Source organism: Colletotrichum chrysophilum (assembly GCF_026319265.1).
Source record: "Colletotrichum chrysophilum strain AFK26 chromosome Unknown scaffold_93, whole genome shotgun sequence".
In the NCBI taxonomy this organism is placed as follows: domain Eukaryota; kingdom Fungi; phylum Ascomycota; class Sordariomycetes; order Glomerellales; family Glomerellaceae; genus Colletotrichum; species Colletotrichum chrysophilum.
The window spans coordinates 108,341-130,241 of NW_026517380.1; the positions used below are offsets into that span (position 1 = coordinate 108,341).

Sequence of the window (21,901 nt, forward strand, 5' to 3'; positions counted from 1 at the left end):
CAGGATTCTTCTCCAAGGTACCTTAGTTAGGTAGAGACAGGAAGGCTGGTGGTGCGAGGGTCGGGATGGTCAACCTCCAAGCAGCCCTCTAAGGCGGCATCTGCCTCAGTCGGATTCCAGACCATATCTTGTGTGGTTGTCAGTGCTAAGCGAGGGTAGGGTTTTTTTGTGAAGGTTGTCACCAGACGAAAATTCTTCAATCGCTCTTTCTTCAGGTGGTGTGAAATTCCTTGATCGTTGTTGCTGATCGGGGATGAAGCTGCCGACTGCAGTCGGTCTTTGTTTTTTTCTTTGCTTTGTTACACTTTCTTTTTTGTGGAGCCGTGTGTTCTTATCACCAAATTCAAATTCAGTCACCAAATCAACTGGTTTCTAAAAATTTGCTTCATATTGTCAGAATTATATAAACTTGGGCTGTATGGCTTTAGATCACAGGGCACATTATCATAAAATACCAGAACCCACTCCCCATTCGACATGCGCCTGGTTTACATGCCTCGAGGGGTGGAATCGTTGATGCCCCTGCTACCGAAAATAGCCACGGGCGTATGAGAGCTGAAAATTCTCAACCGCGACTTGGTAACTTCCGTTCTTCCCTCAACATCATGGCCCCCGAGATGCTCGGGTACACCTACGGATACTTTGGGCCAACTGCAGTTCGTCTGCAGGCCCAAGATGTGACGGGCAGGCACTAAAAATGATGGCTAACGCTCAACTTGTGATGACCTGGTTCAATTGATACTGAGATAAAGAAGGAAAAAGACAGAAGTGGGGGCGCGAGCACGTGAGGGCTCCATGGCGTGACACAAGAGCGCCGACAGCAAGCTCTGGCGGACAGCGATGAGCATCTGGCTCAGCTCCTCCAGAACTTCAGGGGACGACAGCAAGATGGACTTAAGTAGGACCTCCTTGCGACTGGCGTTGTTGATGTCTTTCTGCGTGAGAAGGCCTTCGGCCTTTCGCGACAGCGCGTCTGCTAGCACGTGCTCGTGGTCCGGACGGTACTGAACAGCGAAGTTGTAGTTAGACAGATGGCCTGTCCAGCGGGCTTGTCGGGCGTTCGGAAGCCGTTTCGTCATAAAGAACAAGAGGGCCTGGTGATCCGTGATGACGTCAAAGCGCTGCGATACAGATGTCAGTTGCCCTACCTATCGCCCTCGCAAAGGGCCCGGGGAGGAGTCATGTTTACGAAATAACGAAACACAATTTGTTGGATGCATTGGTGCCCCTAATCTTGTAAGTCCATGCGGTTTCATGCCGGAGGTGATGATCGAAAAACCTGGTATGTCCAGTTGGTGCCACTTCAACCGGGATCAGGCCCCGCGGTGCCGATATTCTCTCTACTCTGGTTTTTGTTTTCCTAAGGCCGCAGTACGAGCCTTTAAATCTGATGGATTGTCGGACCTTACACTCTAGGCTTGCCGTTGCAGCAACCGCGTATGTCCTTGGGCCGGTCGGCTCTTGCAGTCGCGTGATGGGCCACCGGAGCAGTTGCGCCGCAGGCGAGCCCCCAAGGAGCACTCCGTTGAAGATGACCCATTTCGCCAGTTCATTGGAACCGTTCTTCATCCATGCAAAGCCATTTGGTACTTGTGACGATTCTCCTGGGGAAGAGCTTATTCCGCCTCAAGTTATTCGATAAACAAAGCCGTCTTCGGTGTCTATACGTATCTGGCCAGCAAATAATCAGCTGCCAGCATGGAGTGAGATTAGTTTCAAGGTCAAATAGCATGACGACAGATGTATGGGTCCGTGACTCCTTGTATGATATTGCTAGGTGAGGTATCTTGCGAACAACCAAGTCCATGGCAGTACCAGTTTGCCGTAAGATATATCTGCAGAGTAATCGTCGACCTGAGCCTGCTCAGCTTGCTAGTACGACTGGCTCTGCGGGCTCGGCTGGCCCTGCTGGGCCTTCCAGCCGTCTTGAGAGTCCTTGACGAACTTAACCGTTGAAGGGGCCCGACTTCTGGGCTGCTGACCCTCCTTCGCGAAACCTGTTTGGGCTTTCGAGAATTCTCTCGATGCCGACCATGGAAGGCATTGAGGGAAGGTGCTGCAGGGCCCCAGCTACTACCTTCGTGGATTTTGGCAGCAAGACGATGAAGGAATCAGTTCTCAGGACGTCGTGGCCAATCAAATGGAAGATACAACCGGGGTGAGATATCCACTCCCTCTGGCAGAATAATACTGTTGTTCTGCATGTTGCTTTGCTGATACACTCACGTAGACATCCCACCAACAACAAAAATGATTTGCTGAGATCGAGTGCTCTGCCTCAACTAGCAGAGACGCATGCGAGATTAACGACACTCGCATACGCGCACCCAGTGGCTCGTGCCCGGGCAACGGATGCTACATCCAAACAACTCTTAACACGTCCCAGGATGTCTACTTTGCATGGAAGTTCCACTATACTCCGGGGGGTAGGTATTTTCCACTGCGATTTCCAAATTTCAGTGGTCCTGGCTCGCCGACATTGCCATCATGCTTACAGCCATCTTTCATTGCGGCTACTGTTTGCCTCTGTCAGCGCCCGCGTTCCTATCCCATGATCCTGCAGGAAACACATGTGTCAATGTCAAAGCCTCTCTGATTGAGATTTTGTCGGCTCGACTTGATGAAGTTTGACAATGGAAGTCTGCTACCAAAGTGAAACACAAATGGCCCGGGTCAACACAGTCACATTCTTGCTCAGTGCAAGCGTGCTCAGTGCAAGCGAGAAAAAGGTAAAATCTCCTGCTCCCGCGGATGTTGCCAGCTCAGGAGCTTCATAATCCATTCCAACATAGCATTATAATAAGCCAGGACTCTGTTTAGAAACTCAGCAGCATCTTCGATCTTGGCTTTGAGGTACTGACTGACGGCCTCTGAGATTTCCCGGAAGTCGACATTCATCAATCCCGCGGTTGGCTGGCTTGTTCTCCATGCTGGCTATTATTCTGAACCGATTCGGACTGCTTCGAAGATTGAAATACACCCTTCTGGGCCCGTTGTTGTGCCTCGTGTTAATCTGCAGCCTGTACAGAGTTTCCACGAGTGTATCGTAAACTGTTCTTTTGTTGAAATCTGGAGACAGTTCCACCGCGCGAACGGTTGCCCGTCGAGGCCTGGCCCGCCCTGGTGTGGCGATCTTGGCGCTGATAGCCGCCGTGACGTGGTCGTCGTCGTTATCATCAGAATCGTCCTCATGAGCCGAGTTGTCACGGCCGTCATCATTGTGATAATCGCCGCTGGTTCAGCAGTCTCGCTAGAAACTGGAACAACGTGTATTGGGTTCATAGCTGCCATGGGCTCACCTACCGAGTTCCATGTTCTCACCGCCTGGGCAACGTCACCTTCGACCGCGCGTTCGTAGCCGGGTGCAGGACCGTTGAACTCGCTGGGTTGGCGACGCCGCCGCTTCGAAGAGGCGGGCGGTCCTATCTGCATAGCCTGCGGCCGGTAGACTCCATTCCCTGATCGTCATACTCTCTTTGAGGCAGGTTCGTGACAGAGCAGCGGACTACTAAGCTGCCCGTTCTCTCTTGCCTCGGTGACGGATGTATGGCGTAGACTGCACTCAATAATGACACTTATTTTGGCGCCGGCCCGCTGCACGGAACCCATAGAGCCTTAGATGCATTGTCTCGCGGTGTATGCTGACAAGATCATTTCACAAACCCGGAATGCCACCTATTCCTGACCGTTGTCCTACGGTGGTGAAATAGGTCGACGACAGACAATCATGTTAAACCATCTCCGACTTCGGCGCAGCTGTTATACACGAACGTTGCTGCTCTGGGAAGATTTAAACTGGTGTTGAAGTGGCGCCTATAAGCCTGATAGAGGAATCAATGACAGAGGGCCCGAGAAGATACAATCAGTTACTGGGCATTCTCCTTCGCTAATGTTGAAGGGACACGTGCAAAACTCGTATCCAGATGCCATAGCTTCGTTTGTGGGACTTCTCGGATCCCCCGAACAACTTCGTGTTGTCGTTCGGGTTGAATATACCGGAACGCCCTTCTATGTATGAAGAGGACAAGATCGTTTGTGTCGCTCATCGCGTTCTCAACGCGTCGCGTCCATTATTGTTATAGAACCTTAAGGAGAAGACCACGCCAGCCAGGCAGACCAAGTCCTCTGCTTCAATGGTGATGGTCATCGTGGTATCGCATATTCCGTGGGCGATACACTGGGCAGCTCATTGACAATATCCAGACCAGAGCCTGTCGCGGATGAGCGCCTTCTTGAGTGTCATTGCGGCAACATTGATGTATTGGGCGAAATGGTAGCTTGAAAAAAGACTTTCAGCAGCCTCGACGCTTCATCCGAGTTGCTCCCAGGACACCGTTGCAGACATGGCCTTTCCCAGATGGACCATCATGTTCCAACACAGCGCGCTCTACCCTCACGGTTGCTGCTAACACACAGACAACAAGGAAGGCTGAGACCATCTGCTAGCGATTGCAATAACCCAGCCATGACGCTAGCCTCATGTCGGTATCATCATTACCGCCAATCATCGAGCCCAGAGCCAGCTTGGTACGGTCTAAGCGTGCCTCATGGCGCAACCCCTAGCTTTTGATGCTCTCTTTTGGGCCCGGTAAATAACGTCATGTTTTGTCGGAGCAGACTCGCGCTTCCATCGCAAACTCGAATCCCTCATCGGTAAGAATCGACCTTCCTGGCAGGCTTTGTGTTTGGCCTTTTGCGGTTGTACTGCTGGCGTACCTTGCGGTAAGACCTTCCATTAGACAAAGAGCGAGAAGGCGGGCATACACTGCGTCAGAGCATCTCGATTATGGCTCAGGTTGACAGGCATTACTGTCTACTCAGCCATACCCCTTCGAGAGACAGACTATTCCGCGAACATATGTCACCCGCGGCTTGATGATGCCCGTTTTAAGTCGTTTGGGTGGGTGCCGTCAGCCACATTTTTATTGAGCAGCGGGCAGCATGCTGATCTGCATCAATGCTTCCAACTGAATCTGCTGCTGTGTTAATAGGGGCTGCATCATGTTGCATTGAGGCCTGGCCTTGAATTGGATGGCAGACTAAGGCTAGCTCCTTCATCAGTTGAAAGGGAGCCCCGTCCTTCGTTGTAAAGTTCTACAACGTCCTTTGCCCATGCCTCCGACTTAGGCCCGAGGTGCTGGAAGTTTAATTGCATGCGCATCATTCACCGGCGTCCGGCGAGCATGCTCATTCATTGTAGGTGGCTTTTGAGGCTGGGTGGGCTTGGTGACTGCTCTGACGGTCTTTGTGCTGGCATTGTTGGAGGTATCCTCGGCCATTGAGCCGTCCTGTGTAATCGATTCATCTTGTGCGATCGAGACGTCCCCTGCGATCGAGTCGTCCTCTGATTGCTCTAAGATCTCCTCCAGCTCGTCTTTGAACATGCACGATGTCCATTTGTACAAGCCCGACAAGCAGGTAGCGCATTCATCACCCTAGATGATCCTTCACTGCTCTTGTGAGCAGAGCCCTCTAGAAAACTCAGACTTTCTGTAATGCCCAGGAAGAATGTCAACTGTTCAAATGCTCTCCTATCGGAGCTTTCAATATTCGAGGTTGATTGACGGTGTGGTACCACCCTTCGTCACGTGTTCTCTGGGACCTTTCCATCCCACACCGGTGTAGTTCTCGTATCCACATGAGGCCCGCAGCGAGCCTGAGTTGAGAAACATTCACTTCCCTTATTTCAAGGGCCTCTTTTCGCGACCGCAGGGGTCGATGGCGTAAATGGTTGAAATAAGCTGCTAGTATTTCCGTGCAAGCTGCAATACGATGGAAATTGGTAATGGGTAATAATATGCAACGCAACCTTGCATCCCATGACCGGGAACCAGATTGAGGGTGGTTCATGAATATGTTGCGGTTTCATCTATTGGGGAGTTCGAATAGTTTCGTTGCGGACTTGGTTCAGTCTTTTGGCACACAGCCAGCCCTCCTTGGCTATGCGGCCTAGCAAATATCAGGCTGCGGCTGATCTGAGCCGTAATCTTATGGGCATCAATTTCAATGAAACCTGATGTACCATAGTAATTCACGATATGGCACACTGAATATTTAGCAGTTGAAATGGCCGTGAACTAGTGAATAGCCGCAACCAGAACGAAGGTTGGCCAGCTTCCACAGCGTAGGAAACTATGAACGAACAACCGTTGCCTCGCTCATCCGTATACGGTAGACCGTAGTATTATTATACGCGCAGAAAGCGCAAGGCCCGGGCTCCTTGAGTGCTACTGGCAAGCTAAATCGAGTCCGGGGAGGATGTCAGGTTGGGCCTCGATCTTGGATACAGACGCTATGTGAGTAAGCTCTCGTATCGCCTGCCCGCTTGTCCAGATTACCCTCGAACGCGGCTCTGGAGACTACGCCTCCGCCTTCAGAGCTAGGGAATGGGAAGGGTCAATTACTATACTCAATCTGGAGGTATAAGGAAGGTGTACGAGGTTGGCTTTACCAGGTAGAAACTTGCAAATCTTTAAAAGCCACCCTCCTTGCGGAGAGATGGTCCACCTCTGGGAGCGGTGGCGAGGAAATGAGGAAGTCTGACCGGCTGCCATGCTTTCACACAGCCAGGTTCAGGCTTTTCCGTTTCATCCTAGATCGAACATTCCAGGAGACCGAGAAAGCCGCGAATGAGCGCCAAGTATTAGGCTTCAATAGTCATCTCAGTACCCATACTTTCGGACCCATCGTAGCCTCCCGCCTATCGTTGTTTGACAGAGCACGGTCGTCTAATCTTGAATATTAGTAAAGTGTCAGATGATCTTTTGATAGATATCCTCGTTGATGCGCCACTTCTATGACGTGTCAGACCCCGAAGACATACTTGCCTCCTTCTGAGAACGCGCGCCCTGGTCCTCATATAGAGAATATTGAGGGCCCGGGGACTCTTAAAGAAAGATGAGATATCTTGGAAAGGCAGTGGGATAGAGGTTTCCTTCCGGTCAACTGCGTGGCCTTCGTTGCCATTCATCCTTGGTGGTTTCAGCTGATGTGAATATCTCCATTGGGAGAGGACTATCCTGTGCCAACGGCAGGCATGAGGTGCTGGAGTAAGGGGATTTCCAAACAACATGGACGGCCGAGGGTATAGCCACACAGCGTAAATCATCCAGATGTTCTTTTGAGAGCCTTGGCTTTCAAGGTAATGATTTTGGGTCAATTGCGGACTTGGTCTGAGGATTCATACTGGACAGTCCTGGAAGCCGTCGAGAATTCCATGTTCGGAAAGCTCTCGGGAGCGTCGAGCTATGTTGATTCAAGTCTAAATGATACTTAAAGACGAGTTGATCAAGCACATCTTTACGTGGCATTTTTCTTGCGTGTTGTGTGATGCTCTAGTGTAGGATTAAGTGGAGTAGTTGCTTTTACTAATGATTCGGAGTGCCCTGACATAGGGCGTCTCCAGTCTTCAAGTTAGGTAATCCAAGTAATATGACGATATCAAGAGCATCGATAACCGCTACGCTTCATCGGAGACCTCGTCATCTTGGTAGTAATACTCATCATTGACCCTCATTCTTGGAAAACGGTCTATGTCCATCTTAACCCACGACGGGTAACATAAGTACTTTTGGGACTTGGTGATCGTAAAAGCCCCAGATGGTAACATCGGGAATGCTTCCTACTGGTAGGAGGGTAGGAAAGCAGTGCAGTACCATGCGAACCGTCAGTCCCTGGTATGAGCAGTCTCTGAAGGCCACGACGCCACTGATGTTTCCTGGATCTTTTCGCGACCACCGGTTGTGGCACATAATGGATGGTGCAGGTAGAAGTAAGCTGGGTCCGGGGGAGTTGTGAGTGGAAGTGGTAAACGCGCTTTAGCTTGAATGCACTCGACCTTGGACGCACAATGTATACCGTCCTCGTCATTCATCCTGGAGGCCATAGGGTAGCGCTGGTTGAAAAGTGTCATAACAGCCAAAAAACTCAGAAACGGTCCTCCACATAGGTTACGAGACGAGAATGGAGGCATAGATTGTAGAACGGCGGCGACGGCATCTTGGTGGAAAGCACACGGAGCCAGTCTCGAGGCAGCCGCGTACGTGCTAATTGCGACTAACCTGTGAACCGTTGTCTGCTGCCAGACCATCGCTTACCGCGGCGAGAAGTCGCAACTATCCAACCGGAAATTTACCTGAAAGGCCCAGCTGAACGATACTACCATCGGTTTATGGGTCTAGCTTTAGTCCTAATGGCATGTTACCAGGGTGGAACGCCTGATAACTTCTTAGGTACAGCATAGTAACTAGAAAATGAGAAGCCCTGTGCAGATCAGCTCTTTTTGAACAGCTTCGCGGTCAAGGTATCCGACACATGTAGGCCAATTGTGCCCTCGGCCTGATCCGTAATGACACTATCGTACCCCTCCTCACGATGGACAGCCTGGCGAAACCGGCCGTCGCTGTCATCAACTTTAAGAATAACTGTGTTCGCTCTATGGGCATCTACTAACGTGATGTCCAAAGTGAGAACCACAAGCAGCCAGACAATTGTTGGCCTCTTCTCCCAGGTCTGCGTGAGATGAGCATATTAAACAACACGTATTTAGCTACAAGTTGCATGGTGCGTTTCGCCGATGTAATAACAGGACCTTGGCGACGATCTCAACTACCCTTCCCGGATGCTTCCGAGAAGAGTTGCAGAGCATGCCTGCACCAAGCTCCGAGCTAGTAAGTAGTTGAGGTACCCATCTTTATGTTGGCTCGGGTCAAGTGACATTCCCGCGCCTGAATCATGTTCCGCCGAAGCGAGACCCTTGGTAGTAAGGTCTGCAGCCTGGTTGCTCTTACGCCATAGGAAAGGGCTTGATTCGTCGCCTCAAGGGACGACTGGGGAAGGTGGAACCTTCAAAAGCTCTCGTTTTCCGACAGCCAGTCGAGACCTATCCCGAATCCCGATGCCAGCTTTGGTATGCTTGTATGACAGTGCTAGTAAAATCATTCCCGATTAAAGTAGGTCTTATCGAATAAAGACGTACTTCGAGAAATGTTCCAGTCCTCGGGATACGTAAGTGATACACTAAGATGGCTCTCTTCACCGTTTCAATTTCTCGATCATAGGCATATGGCGCTCTGGAGAATTTATGGGGCCCGAGGTGTATTTAGTGAGATGTTAATTTGTAAGGATAATGAGTAGGCAGTAGCTGGTAAAAGGTAATGGATCGCCGTAAAGATAAACTTGGTAACATTTTATAGCTTAGATTTGTACAGCGCCTTCTGCTGTTTCTCTGCCTTTTCCGTCTCCTTCTTCCACCAGTCTACTCGGGCATTGATGACGTCGGCGAATGCCTCCAGCCATTTCGAGTCAAACTTGGGCAGTATTCGTCCCGTTGAGCCAGGCGCAGGCTCACCGGCAATGGCGCGCAACGTCTCAAAGTACTCCTCAAAGTCTGGAGAAAGGGTAAAGAAGGGCACGCCGTCTCCTCGCTTGGCCAGACGATTCTGTTCCCACCTTTCCATCTCCGTTGTTGACAGAAGTTGCCCGCGTCCCGCAAATACGCGAGCAGCCGCTACTGCTTGCCACTCAAATACACGGAAGGTGAAGCCACCAGTCACCTAGGTCGGTTAGCTCAGATTTGATGCTTGAAGCGAAGGAAGCTTACCATGCCTACAAATACCAAAGACGGGTCATCGGTGTGGAAAACGTGTTGGTAAAGTCTCGGGATACGCCGATTTTCAACCTTCAATTTTGGCAAGAAGGGGAAGCTGAAGTCATAGCCTGTAGCGAACAATACGATATCCACGTCGTCCACAGTTGACTTGTCGCTAAATGTAATGCGGCCGGTCTTGTGGCAGAAATGCGTGATTTGCGGCTTGACCGTGATGTCGGGATGGGTGAAGGGGGCCCATCCGAATGCGGGTAGTGGTTCACGAAGAGACGCTATCACGGGAGTTTGTGATACCAGGCGGATGTCGTGTAGTGCGTCAAATGCCGAGACGGAACCACCGACGACTACGACTTTCTGATGCACGCGTTAACCGATGCAAAAGCCTCCCCGCAGATTACTAACCTTGCCCCTGAACTCCTCGGGACTTCGAAAGTGTTTGCTGTGTTTTACGCGCCCTGGGAACTTCTCATCGTACTTGATGAGGCCTGAGATGTCAGGGATGTAAGGCAGGTAGAAATGACCAGACCCGACAACTATCGCACCGAAAGTTTCTTGCCACCAGTAGTCTTTTGACTTGCCTGGGACTACTTTCCTGAGCGTCAAGACCCACTCGTCGCCTTTCTTCTCCGCCAGCTCGACCGTGGTGCTGAACTCGACCAGCTTATCATGGCCGCCACGGGTGAAGATTGCCTCAACCCATTCTCGAATGAGCTCTCGGTGTCTGAAAGGCGCGCCGGGCCCATACTGGGCAATCGTGCGCTCCGAGAGTATCTTGGGGATGGGCTCTTGCGTGAAGGCCATGATCTCGGGCGTAATATTGCTGTGGAGGGCTTCGTGTACGCCGCTATCCGCATAACGCAGCTGGTGCGAGTTGATCTTCTCGGTCTTCGGAGTCCATGTGGGAAAGGTCTTGGGGAGGTCGACAGGGGGATTGGCGCGTTGCTCGACGAGATCGCGAAGGGAAGGGATTCGGGGCGGAAGCTCAGGGGTGTAAACCCTAAGATGGGCGTCAGCGACTGAATATCTTAGATCACTGTAATCATTAGTTGGACTTACCAAGTTCCTCCAGCGAGATCACGTCGCTCAAAAACGCGGACAACATCGAAGGCCTGCTCCTTCACCAGGGCATCCGTAGCAATCGCGCCCGCCGGACCGGCGCCGATAACAGCCACTCTGCGTATTTTCTTGGCCATCTTGATGTTCTAAAATTTGTTGAAGAGGTTACGAAGACGAACCCAGATGTTTTGAGATGGATTTCCAGGCGCGCATCGCAATTCATGAACACTCCACCGAATTGGTGACATCCGATGCTGATGAGTGCCTTTTCGGAGGCGTCCGCGTGGACAGGGCATTGAGACGATATCGGAGCCATAGACGAACGCGTCGGGGACTGTCCGACATGTTGTGATCCGAAAATGTGCTGATTGTTGGTTGTCCGAACGGGCGCTGTCCCATGGTGGAGCTCATCGACGATTGCATCACGACCCCTGAGAAAGACGCAAGTGGGACAGCATCCTTCCATGCCACCCAAGTGTGTGATTACAGACACATTTCAGATAACCTCCGGGAATAAGAAGAGTGAGAAAGATAATGTTTGATAGCAGGCGAAGATTACATGACGATGCAGTTGTGTTTTTGAGGTGTGCTTCAAATGTTCAAGTACTAGAATCACCATCTTATTGGCCGAATACTGCTGTAGCTGTCATGATGACTGAAATAATAAGCTATAGGACGTATCTGAAGTGAAGGTTCTCCTTGTCTGTGAGGTCTTTGAATGCAAGTCTGTCCTGTTCACTCTCATCTAGGTCGAGACTGTCCCGCCTTTTGTTCTCCTTCCACAGCAGTACGTACAGCACGGACGCTGAGACGATGGTGATGCAGTAGCTGCAATTGTTGGTTAGCCATTTATCCATCGGAGGGGCCTTGAAAACAGCATACCAAATAATCAAACCAGTCCACAGCTCCGGATAATGCTGCGCTTTCGTCTCGCTCCTGACAAGCTGCGGGCCGACGACGTTTCCCACGCAATAGGCAACAAACACGGCAGAAGCCATGAAGCTTTTCTTCGTCTCGCCCGCAACGTTACCTGCGCCTAGAGTGACCGTCAAACTGACGACAGGCCCGAAGAACCCGATCAGTGAGTAGCCAACGACCGGTGCGACCGGCCGCACGCCCCAATCTGACTTCCAGATTGTGACAAACCCCGCAATAACGGGAAGAGTGCATATGATGAGCGTTATGATTCGGATGTTGCGGTATTTAGAGCAAAGCCAGCCAGTAAGCGGAATGCCTACAGCGCAAATAGCACCAAGCGGGAACTGAAAGAGGATGCTGTCCAAGGCGGAGTATCCGAATGTCGATACAATAAGGGGACCAAACCCAGAGACAGCGCCGTTGACAGTGTATCTATTCCCAAAATTAGCTTCAGTTTCAACATCTTATCATATGAAACCTCTCACCCAGATGCCATAGTCAAAGCCACAAGCCAAACCTTCGGATCCAGCACTGCCTCCTTGATCTGGCTCCCCTTGATAATCTGATTCTTCACACCAGTTTGCCCCCGCCGCAAACGCTCCACAGCAACCGTCCGTTCCTCGGGCTTCAGAAACCAAGCCGTCAGCGGCGAGTTTGGCAAGAAGAAGCACCAAATGCCAAACAGAAAGGTCAGCCCGCCAGCAAGCACGTAGATGTACTGCCACGGCGCTAACGCGCCGCCCTTGATCTGCGCAAAGCCGTAGTTCAGGGCGCTCCCTATTATTGTGAACCATCCAGTGCCCGAAAACCACCAACTCTGTCGGAGTGCTTGTTCCTTTTGTGTGTAGTAGCCGCTGACGGTTATCATGAAGGCCGTTGGGATGATTGACTCCGTGAAGCCTGTCACAGAGACTAAGTATGCTTTTTGTGTCTCGTGTGGTCATGGTGACTCACCTAAGAAAAAGCGTTGAACAAGCAGGCCTTGCCACGAGGTAACACCGGCAGTTGCAGCACAGATGATTGCCCAGATCATGACTACTGGGCCAAGTGTCCATCTGGTATTGAATCTTTGCAGGAGGTATGTCATCGGGTATGATCCGATGAGCTGGCCAAAGTAGAAGATGGATGTCGCCCAGCTCAGACGTGTTGTGTCCGTCTTTGGTGGTGTCACTGAACTGTCGACGACTGATAGTTGCAGGTCTCCGGTCATGCCGAATAGTGCTGCACTCCCGAGAATCCCCTTTTTCCATGCGTTAGACGCTGCTAGCGACCGGGGGAAGATTTTCTCACCTTGTCATAGTATACCAGTCCATAGCCTGAATGAGAGTGTCAGTATATTTCTTGTTGATGAGCTTATGTGCTACGCTCTTACCAATGACCATCGCTGGCATCAGGAAGAGATCAATCTTCCTCACGACGCGGGCCTCGATCTCAGGATCAACCACTCGAGCGTGATCTCCGACCGCTTCCAGGACTGAGGATTGATAACGATCATGTTTCTCCGACTCTGCCTGTCTTGAATGACTCTCGTGTTCATCTTGAACATCTGTCAGTGACGCCATCGAGCTTTACACCGCCGAAATGATATCAAACGAGGTTGATATCTCGCATCCAAAACGACTGTATCACGCATGTGATACTTCACTTTAGTTATATGATCTCGGGAATATGCCTATGGAAAACGATCCCTGCCAGGCCCAGAATCTGGGCAAAGTCTGATGCTACCCATCACCACCTTTCGGGGCAAGGCCGGATTGCCTCATCCGTCTCCATCTTGATGACAGCTTCGGCCCCACACCGTGATTCCTTTCCTGCGCAACATCAAGGAGCATGTCGGTACAACGTAAAGAAGTCTCGTCCTCGCCCAATGGAATTTTGCCGTCTTGAAGATAAGATAATTCCCGATGTCGGTCCCAGTGGTTCCAGCCCTCCGGTAGAAACACCCGCCCGGTGGCATGCGATCCTGCAACTTGACCAGGATGGCAGAGGATTAATAATGCCTAGGTTGACAGTAAATTCTCGGCTCATTGTCGGTATTCTTGACTCCTGGGATCGGTGTCAGGAGTGTGGGAAGGGGATGCGGGGAAGTTATTGATTGCTCGCGAGGACAGCCCAAGTATATCACAGCCGTGGATGTCACTAAACCAGGCTGCTTCGCAGTTAGAGTCGACTTCTACGTCTTCGATTTCTGAACCCTCAATCGACAATAAACGATCAAAATGGCTACCACAACTGAGACTGTCACTCTTTCATACATCCAAGCGCCGGAGACGTCAGCGTCCTTGGACTGGGCCGATCTAGTCGCCCTCGACCTTTCTAAATTCGACCAGCCGGCGGGTAAGCATGAGCTGGCAGCCGAGCTATCGACTGCTATTGAGAAGATTGGTAAGCCTAGCCCCGGATACCCAACAGCCTTTCATGGAGGGGTTGACTGACAAAACCTGCGGTTCCAGGCTTCTTCTATGTCATAAACCACGGCCTGAGCAGAGAAGACATCGATACACAGTTCGCCCTCGCGTCATCCGTCCTCGGGCTCTCAGATGTGGAAAAGACACCCTATCGAGCGGCACTCGAAGCCGGCGACTACAACGGCTGGAAGCCCGCCGGTACGCGGGAGCTGATCCCGGGGGTGCGCGACAATTTTGAGATTTACAATATTCCCAAGTTCATCCCGGAACACGCCGATCGACCGCACCCTGAAGTTGTGAAGGAACACTGGGCGACCATCGAGAGGTTTTCGAGGCATGTGCATGACCATATTGTCAAGAAGCTGTTGGTCATCTTTGCCCTGGCGCTAGGACTGGAAGACGAGGAGTGGTTCGTGAAGAAGCATCGGTATGAGAAGAGCAGCGGGGACCATCTCAGGTACATGAAGTATTATGCGAGGAGCGAAGAGGAGAATGAGAAGCTTGACCGGGTATGGCTGAAAGGGTATGGCTTATGGTCCTCCGTCCAAGATGCACTCCCGAAGCTGACAACGTTTGCGGTATCAGACACTCCGACATGGGCAGCTTGACCCTCCTCTTCCGCCAACCAGTCGCCGCCCTCCAAGTCCTCACAAACGAGGGCACCTGGAAATGGGTGCGGCCCCAGACCGACGCCTTGACAGTCAACATCGCCGACGCACTGCAATTCCTCACAAGTACCCATCCCCCGCGCCTCACACACACACGCAAGCCGTCGCTTACTGACCCCTCCCCCAGACGGCTACCTCAAATCCAGCATCCACCGCGTCGTCGCCCCGCCGCGGGACCAAGCACACATCAACCGCCTGGGCGTGATCTACATGGTGCGCATCGAGGACGACACGGAGCTCGTCCCGATCAGGGAGTCCCCTGTCCTGCAGCGGCGCGGCCTCGCGGACGGGGCCGTGCTGGGCGCCGACGGGAAGCCTGTCACGGCCGGGGAATGGGTCCGGGAGCGCATCATCAAGAACCTGGGCAGCACGAGCTCGGCGGCCGGCGACAACGCGGTCAACGACCTCGAGGTCATCAAGGGCGTCAAGATGAGGTACTTTGACTGAACGTCAAAGGTTTCTGGTCTGGCTGCCGAGGCGTCGCGGGGGCTGGCGTATGCTCAAAGAGGATGACGCTAGCAGGGACACGTGGACGGGGCTGTTGGGCCACAGGGCGGGAGCTACGCTGCCTTAACCTGCATGTACCAGTGGCAGTTGAAAGGAATGGTAATCGCAAACCGCCGAATGGTCCGACGCGCTCTGTTGAGAGGGAAATATCTTTGGACGGTTCCGGCCTTTGGGGACGCCCTCCCTTGGGGGAATGTGACCAATCCCGGGCTCCTTATTCTTGATTACGACCCGCTCGAGGCGACGGGCCAATTGAGTGCCGCGTTCCTGATGATCTTGGCGGGCTGGAACTGGTGTGTAGCGTAGATCCTCCCTGAAATCCCAAGGAAGCGAGACCTTTGATCTCAGCCACGCGTTTGAGGGTCAGCTGGTCGTGGCCTGTTTACGACGTGTCCAACGGCATGAATGTTGGGGTATAAAGACGAAGGCCCCCGAGTCCGTTTTCGTCGAGAATCAAGGAGGTTGACAGACATACCACTTGACAACTGAACGAAGACACTCCCAAGAACACACTGCATCCGTCGAATCAATACCCCAAGAAAAGTCCTGCCCATCGAGACTGCCTCAACCGTTCATCTCCAACCTCCAAAACTCAGCCCCACACCAGCCACAATCATGTCCGGAATGCCGTTTACCGCCGGTAGCGAAGCGTACGGTGGCTGGCCGCACCGCCGCTCGATCATTGAGTTCAGCTCGGACTTCAAGGACGCTCTCCGAGCAGACATCCACGGAGCGGAGTCCTCAGAACGCTGCGACGAGGCGGCCCAGACGCCATCATCTCCACCAAGCTCGTTCAAGTCCAGCTTCCTGGACTGGTTCTTCACATCAGACCCGCTTAAGCCGAGGAAATAAGGGATGCTAGGGGCAGAATGAGGATGTTTCTCTGGCCGTCTGCAATTTTTTGACAGCTCGGGGATTAAGGCACTGGGGATCCGGCGGATGGGGCCGTGGTGCGGGGGTTCGGGAAGTTTATCTGCCGCTTGGCGTTCACCTTGTAATATTTTTGGGACACGATGAGATGGGATGGCTGTTGCCGGCGACGGCTCATGATTACGGATGGCGCTCTCTCGACTCTATCTACGTTTGACGATTATTCGCACGATGGGAATAAAATGATACCCTTTCAATCAAGCTCTCTTCCACTGTGACTGACAGTTGGCCGTGGCACTAGTCATGCGGCCTTGTGTCTGCCTACGTCACTCAAGCCATCCCTTAATCCAGCGTCAGCGCTCTCTTCACCGAAGGGGAGAAACAAAGTCTCTTGTAGACTCACGAAGCCACGTCCTGGAATCCTTCTGACGCATCACACGAATCGCTCCCTAACATTTCGCTGTGCATGAGCCACAGACGTGACCCTGTTGGCCGCTGATCAGTAAGCCTACGCCATGCCGACCATCGAAGCGCCAGCTCAGCGAAAAGAAGCACAGGAGGAAGGGCTGGGCATTCTTGTGTCTTCTCGTCGAATTCAAGGGAGGACCCTGAGTGACGCACGTACCGGGCGGGTGGGCTCACTTGGGCAGGCTGTGCCCAGCTGCGCCCAACGTGTATGGCAGCGGACCTAGCCGGCCCTACGTCATTGGCCGATCCCGACCGGCGATCGGGGGCCCCCAGCCCCGGCTGGGCCGCCCGCACCTGTCAGAGGCCACTGAGATTCGCGGGACCCACAAGCACGGAACCGCCCCCCGGGATCCACCCTCCCGTCAGCTGCACCTTCAGCTCCCCCGTTTTGAGTTAATGTCAAACAGAATACGGGTGGCAGTGGTGCAAGGCCGAATTTTCGAATGCAGGCTGAAGCGTTATCCGTTGGGTAATTGGTCGATAGGCCAATTTGTGCCATCATGCTACGTCTTCCATGATCCTTCCTCGCGCTAGAAGGCTTCTAGAAGTCAGAATTGCCCGGGCGATCCTGCGTCTTGGTGAAGCTTGTCTCTAGCCGGTAAGGCAGTCACGTCAGAGCTACGACTGCGTAGCATATTTAAGAATTTTTGTATTTAATCGAAGCAGTTGCGCTTGACGACTTGTCATTACTTCTTGCTATCTCAAAGCACAAAGCAACTTCATGATCACAACTTCAAACCATCTCACGAACATCTCAATACTACTCCCACACACAAACAATCCTCAATTAAAAACCTGAACACGACGACACATCCACTTCCAAGACAGACAACTCTGAAAATGTGTCTCCCATTTTCCTCAAAGAAGCACACCTACGAAAAGTCCGAGTACGCCCCCAGGCCAGCACCGGCATGGAGCAGCAACTACGGCACCACAGGCCGAAACACCCTTCATCGCAATGGCGGCCACAGACACCACTACACCAGTCCTGGCTTCGCATATGTCGGTGCGACGGGAGGTGACGGCGGCGGCGGAGGACATCATGGCTTCGGCGGCGGTGATGGCGGAGGTGGAGGATGCGGAGGTGGTGGTGGTGGTGATGGAGGCGGTGGCGGCGGCGGTGGTGGTGGCTGCTAAGGGGCCCAACTCAAGACCTACGCGAAATGACTGATGGAGTTTTCGGGGAAGCTGCATTGATACCTGTTTTATGACCCATGATACCTGAGCCAGAAAATTGGCAATAGACTTTGATGATACTCCGCGCCCTCCGACTGGCCAATCACACGATTTGGCGTACACAAGCGTGATTTTGTTGCGATAGGCCACTTCAATCTCACCTCTGCCTGATTTGCAGCCCCTCATTTCTATGTTCTAAGGACCGTGTGGCTGCGCACTCGAATCTCGACCTACACAAGACGCCCACGATGCCACTCTGCAAAACATGTAAGGCCTTTGACCTAGCCAGTTTACTCGACCAGGACCGCGAAGTTCATGACCTCGTCTTCCACAGGTCTTTCTCAAAGCTCAGGACCAGTGCATCTATATGCGATTTCTGTCGACTGCTCTGGACGACCCTGACAAAAGACCAAGCCGAAGACGGCGAGTTTTTGTGCACACTCGAGGGAGATGATGACGACCAGTCCCCGGTCGTCCTTCGCGGTATCCAGTACGTCAATGATGACTACGAACCAGGCGGGGTTTTTCGCTGCAAGGTCCCATGCGACCGCTTTCGACTCGCAGGATATTTGAGCTTCTACTCGACAGAAGGGGACGGGAGTCGTATAACGCATCTAGACAACATCATCTTCGGCCGGAGAATCAAGCCAGCTGGGCAACAATTTGACTTGCTGGCTGCGAGAATGGGTTGATGACTGCGATCAGAACCACTCAGGCTGTCATCGGGATATTAGCAAGTTGCCAACACGGGTGATCGATGTCGGGTTGGACGGAAAACAAGAGCCTCGACTGGTGGAGACGGATGGGGAAATAGGCCGGTACATGACGCTGAGCCACTGCTGGGGCCTTCATCCCGTCATCCAGACAACGAGCCTGACAATTGGCGACCACCTCAAAGAACTGCCACTGTCGAAGCTTCCCAACACCTTCAGGGACGCGGTCGTCGTGACCAGGGCTATGGGCATCCAGTACTTGTGGATCGACTCCTTGTGCATTATCCAAGACTCTAAAGCGGATTGGGAACGGGAAAGCGCCAGCATGGGTTCAATTTACTTTTCATCTTACCTCACGATCGCGGCATCGGGATCAACAGACTCAAGAGGGGGTTGCTTTATTCATCGGGACACATCCAGCCATGTAGAGCTCAGGTGCTCGCAGCCAGACGGGAATGACTCGATCCGAGTTATGGTCCGGCCTCAACCTGGAGACTTTGTACATCTCTCCAAAAGAACTTTGCATACCCGGGCCTGGGTCCTCCAGGAAAAGATACTTTCGTCCCGAATGATCAACTTCGACGCCGATCAGCTACTTTGGCATTGTCAGGAACGCCGTGTCACGGAAGATGGGATACCCCCCGGGTGGGAGTTCTCTGAAGGGACTTTCTACGAGGAGCCGAATGATCTTAACTTGTCCTTTCCGTATACCACGGACTCGAGCGAGGGTTCCAGCTTTGAAGCGGACTGGAATGGCATGGTGGCACACTACGCCAGTCGAGGTATCACCAAGTCTTTCGACAAACTCCCAGCCCTCTCGGGTCTAGCCAAGGCTATGGAAGATCGTACGGGGATTGGGTACGCCGCGGGGCTCTGGAAAGCCAACCTCGCCCACAGCCTGCTCTGGGGCCGGGTGGGGCCTTGGCTTAGGACGCCAGCAGATGGATATCGCGCTCCGAGCTGGTCGTGGGCAGCCCTGGAGGGAGGAATCTCCATGACGATTGGAAACGCACATGGATTGGATATTTTTGAGCCTATGGTGGAGAATTTGGAACCGAGAATTGAGCCAACTGGTCTTGATCCGAGGGGGATGGTAAGGTCCGGCCATCTTATGCTATCTGGAAGAGTCAGGGCTTTTGACAAACGGCAAAACCCTCAGGACCCGGGATATTTCCACGTTGTAGAGGTGAATTCTCGCGCAGAAGGCGCGGTGTCCGATTACCTGCTGGACAGAGGTGAAGTTGCTGGTCAAATAATCTTCGACGAGCCTTTCAAGGCCAACGATCAGTCTTTGTACTGCTTGCAGGTGGTGCGTCGGAAGGAGAATCACACTAGCTGGCATGGGCTCATCTTGGAGTCTACCGGGAGAGAGAAGGAGTTCAGACGCCTTGGCCGTTGCTTTACCGAATACGTCCACAACAAAATGTGGTTCGATGATGTACCCATGGAACGGATAAAGATCATTTGAATACAGGGTACACCTAAGCCCCGCTGCCGTTGTAGCTCTTCGTGGCACATGAACCGGACAACCAGTATTAGGCTGAGTATAATCCTATCTCTGTGCTGCATATCCTGCATGGGTACGCTGTGCGAGCTACAAGAGCGGCTAGATTAACATAACAATATCGATTAGATACGGTTGCTACATTCTTCTTCAGCAAGAGATCACCTTCATAATGTTACATAAACAGCGCCCCATGGGCCATAAATATATTTGTCGCAGTGCCGTCAAAGTAGGCTTTGGTATGCTCCGTGTCCACGCCCTCATCCCAAGTAGAGTACAAAATATACCATCACCTGGACTAACTCAGCCCATACTAAAGCTGAGTCCATGTTTCTTCATCACCATACTCAGCCCACGCGGCCCATACGCACGAGGATCCGGATCCGCCCACAGCATCTCCATCGCCTTCGCCGCCACCTTCACTCCGCCCGGCGCCCGTGTGTTACAGTTCAGTCCCATCCTAAAACCATCGGCAAGCTGCGGTCGCCTGCAAAACGAAGCCAGAATACACGCCGGCCATAGCATCATCCTGCGAAAAGGCGCGGCGCTTGAGTACACTGCCCACATCAGTGGCAAAACCTTGTCTATGTGCAAATCGATTTCGACGCAGAGGTCCTCGCGCTCATGCAAGTTTTCATGAAACGCAGAGTGAAGATATACGATCAGGGCGGTCCGATAGATGGCGACTGCTGGGCCCTGTTGGTATCGCGGACTTGATCCCTCGCCGGTGAGAACGTCAGAGAATGCATCCCAGCTTTCTAAGCGTTCCACGAGGTCCTGATAGGCATCGTTTGAGGCTTCAGTTTTGGCATTGTTGAGCTCCTCCAAACGCCTTTTCTCGACCAGACTGGCTATCTTGGGTATCATCTCGAACAGCCCGTGTCCGAAGCCGAGCATGAAACCACAGGACTTGTACTCGCCGAGAAAGCTCAAAGATTCTAGGAATGGGTCCAGCATAATCGGGTGATTCTCCATTGCGCCTCGTGGCGTGATTGCCAATTTCAAGGCCATGAAAGAGTAGATCTCCAGCAAGAAGCCTCTGATATGGCCCAGCCGGTCGGTGCTTGGATTCCGCGCTGTTTTTGTGAGGCTGAGAACGTAATGGCGGCTGGCTTTGATGTGATGGAACACTGAGCCGTTTACATCTCCTTGTGTATGCTAGCACAAGTTAGCAAACATGCCTCGATAAAGATCTCGGGAGCATTGCTTACCTCGTAGACACACAGCAGAAGAAGTATCAGTAATACGTACTGGGCCTTCTCCTCCTTGCCACTCCCAAAATAAGGCGTCACTTCACCGGCAAGAACTTTCTGCAGCCCGGACAAGACACGTGCATAGTGACCGCGGGTGGCTACCTCCACATGTCGAGCACCGGGATCGAGGGCAACCATGTGGGCCCCGCCGATGCCCAGGATGCAGTCCATAATGAGCCCGTCCGACAGTGCCAAGGGGAGTACATAGTTGATGAAAGGGTTTCCATCGGCACTTGGGCCTCGCGCTAAGATATCCGCCGTGTTGGAAAGATATTGCTCATATAGCTGGCGGGAGGTGTCACTCAGATTTGACAAGATCCCAGGGGTAAGAGAAGCGCGGAGGAAGAGTGCATTGGCAGATTTTCCCTCCGAAACCACTGATTGAGCGAGGATCACTGCTTCAGAGTGGTCCATGCCAGGTATATCTTTCGCTGGAGAGCTTGGTTCGTCGGATGAACTTGACAAGTGCTCTTTCAAGTCGCTTCCAGTCCGGGATGTGTTCTGGCTGGCATTGTTCTCTTTGACAGGCCAAGAGCACTCCCGCCCACTGCGGCTGCATGATGTGCAGCTCGGCTTGACCTCGTCGCACTTTCTCCGCCGCGCGCGGCATGACAAACAGCCGTTTTTAGAGCGAGGCGTGTTGCGGCGATACTTTGTCGGGAACTTGGCGGTTCGGATTGGGAGACTTTCCGCACCTCCCACGTCTGGGGAACGGTTCGTGCTAGGTGGGATCGACGCGGCTGACATGATTCT

At 52.6% G+C, this 21,901-nt stretch overlaps 5 protein-coding genes across 5 annotated transcripts; 2 read left to right on the forward strand and 3 right to left on the reverse strand.

Annotated features, from left to right (window-relative positions):
• Positions 1–9,188: 9,188 nt before the first annotated feature.
• On the reverse strand, positions 9,189–10,800 carry COL26b_009566 (uncharacterized protein; the record flags this gene model as incomplete). Its single annotated transcript, XM_053182291.1, has 3 exons — positions 9,189–9,554; positions 10,010–10,604; positions 10,664–10,800. The coding sequence occupies 3 exons, from the start codon at positions 10,798–10,800 to the stop codon at positions 9,189–9,191; spliced, it is 1,098 nt and encodes a 365-aa protein (XP_053033774.1).
• Positions 10,801–11,331: 531 nt separating this feature from the next.
• Positions 11,332–12,791, reverse strand: COL26b_009567 (uncharacterized protein; the record flags this gene model as incomplete). Its single annotated transcript, XM_053182292.1, has 4 exons — positions 11,332–11,491; positions 11,546–12,013; positions 12,067–12,481; positions 12,536–12,791. The coding sequence occupies 4 exons, from the start codon at positions 12,789–12,791 to the stop codon at positions 11,332–11,334; spliced, it is 1,299 nt and encodes a 432-aa protein (XP_053033775.1).
• A 1,009-nt stretch (positions 12,792–13,800) lies between these two features.
• COL26b_009568 (uncharacterized protein) lies at positions 13,801–15,104 on the forward strand (the record flags this gene model as incomplete). Its single annotated transcript, XM_053182293.1, has 4 exons — positions 13,801–13,966; positions 14,035–14,512; positions 14,575–14,723; positions 14,785–15,104. 4 exons carry the CDS (start codon positions 13,801–13,803, stop codon positions 15,102–15,104), a joined length of 1,113 nt encoding a protein of 370 aa, XP_053033776.1.
• Positions 15,105–15,779: 675 nt separating this feature from the next.
• Positions 15,780–16,016, forward strand: COL26b_009569 (uncharacterized protein; the record flags this gene model as incomplete). Its single annotated transcript, XM_053182294.1, has 1 exon — positions 15,780–16,016. The coding sequence occupies one exon, from the start codon at positions 15,780–15,782 to the stop codon at positions 16,014–16,016; it is 237 nt and encodes a 78-aa protein (XP_053033777.1).
• A 5,018-nt stretch (positions 16,017–21,034) lies between these two features.
• COL26b_009570 (uncharacterized protein) lies at positions 21,035–21,319 on the reverse strand (the record flags this gene model as incomplete). Its single annotated transcript, XM_053182295.1, has 2 exons — positions 21,035–21,053; positions 21,147–21,319. The coding sequence occupies 2 exons, from the start codon at positions 21,317–21,319 to the stop codon at positions 21,035–21,037; spliced, it is 192 nt and encodes a 63-aa protein (XP_053033778.1).
• Positions 21,320–21,901: the final 582 nt, after the last annotated feature.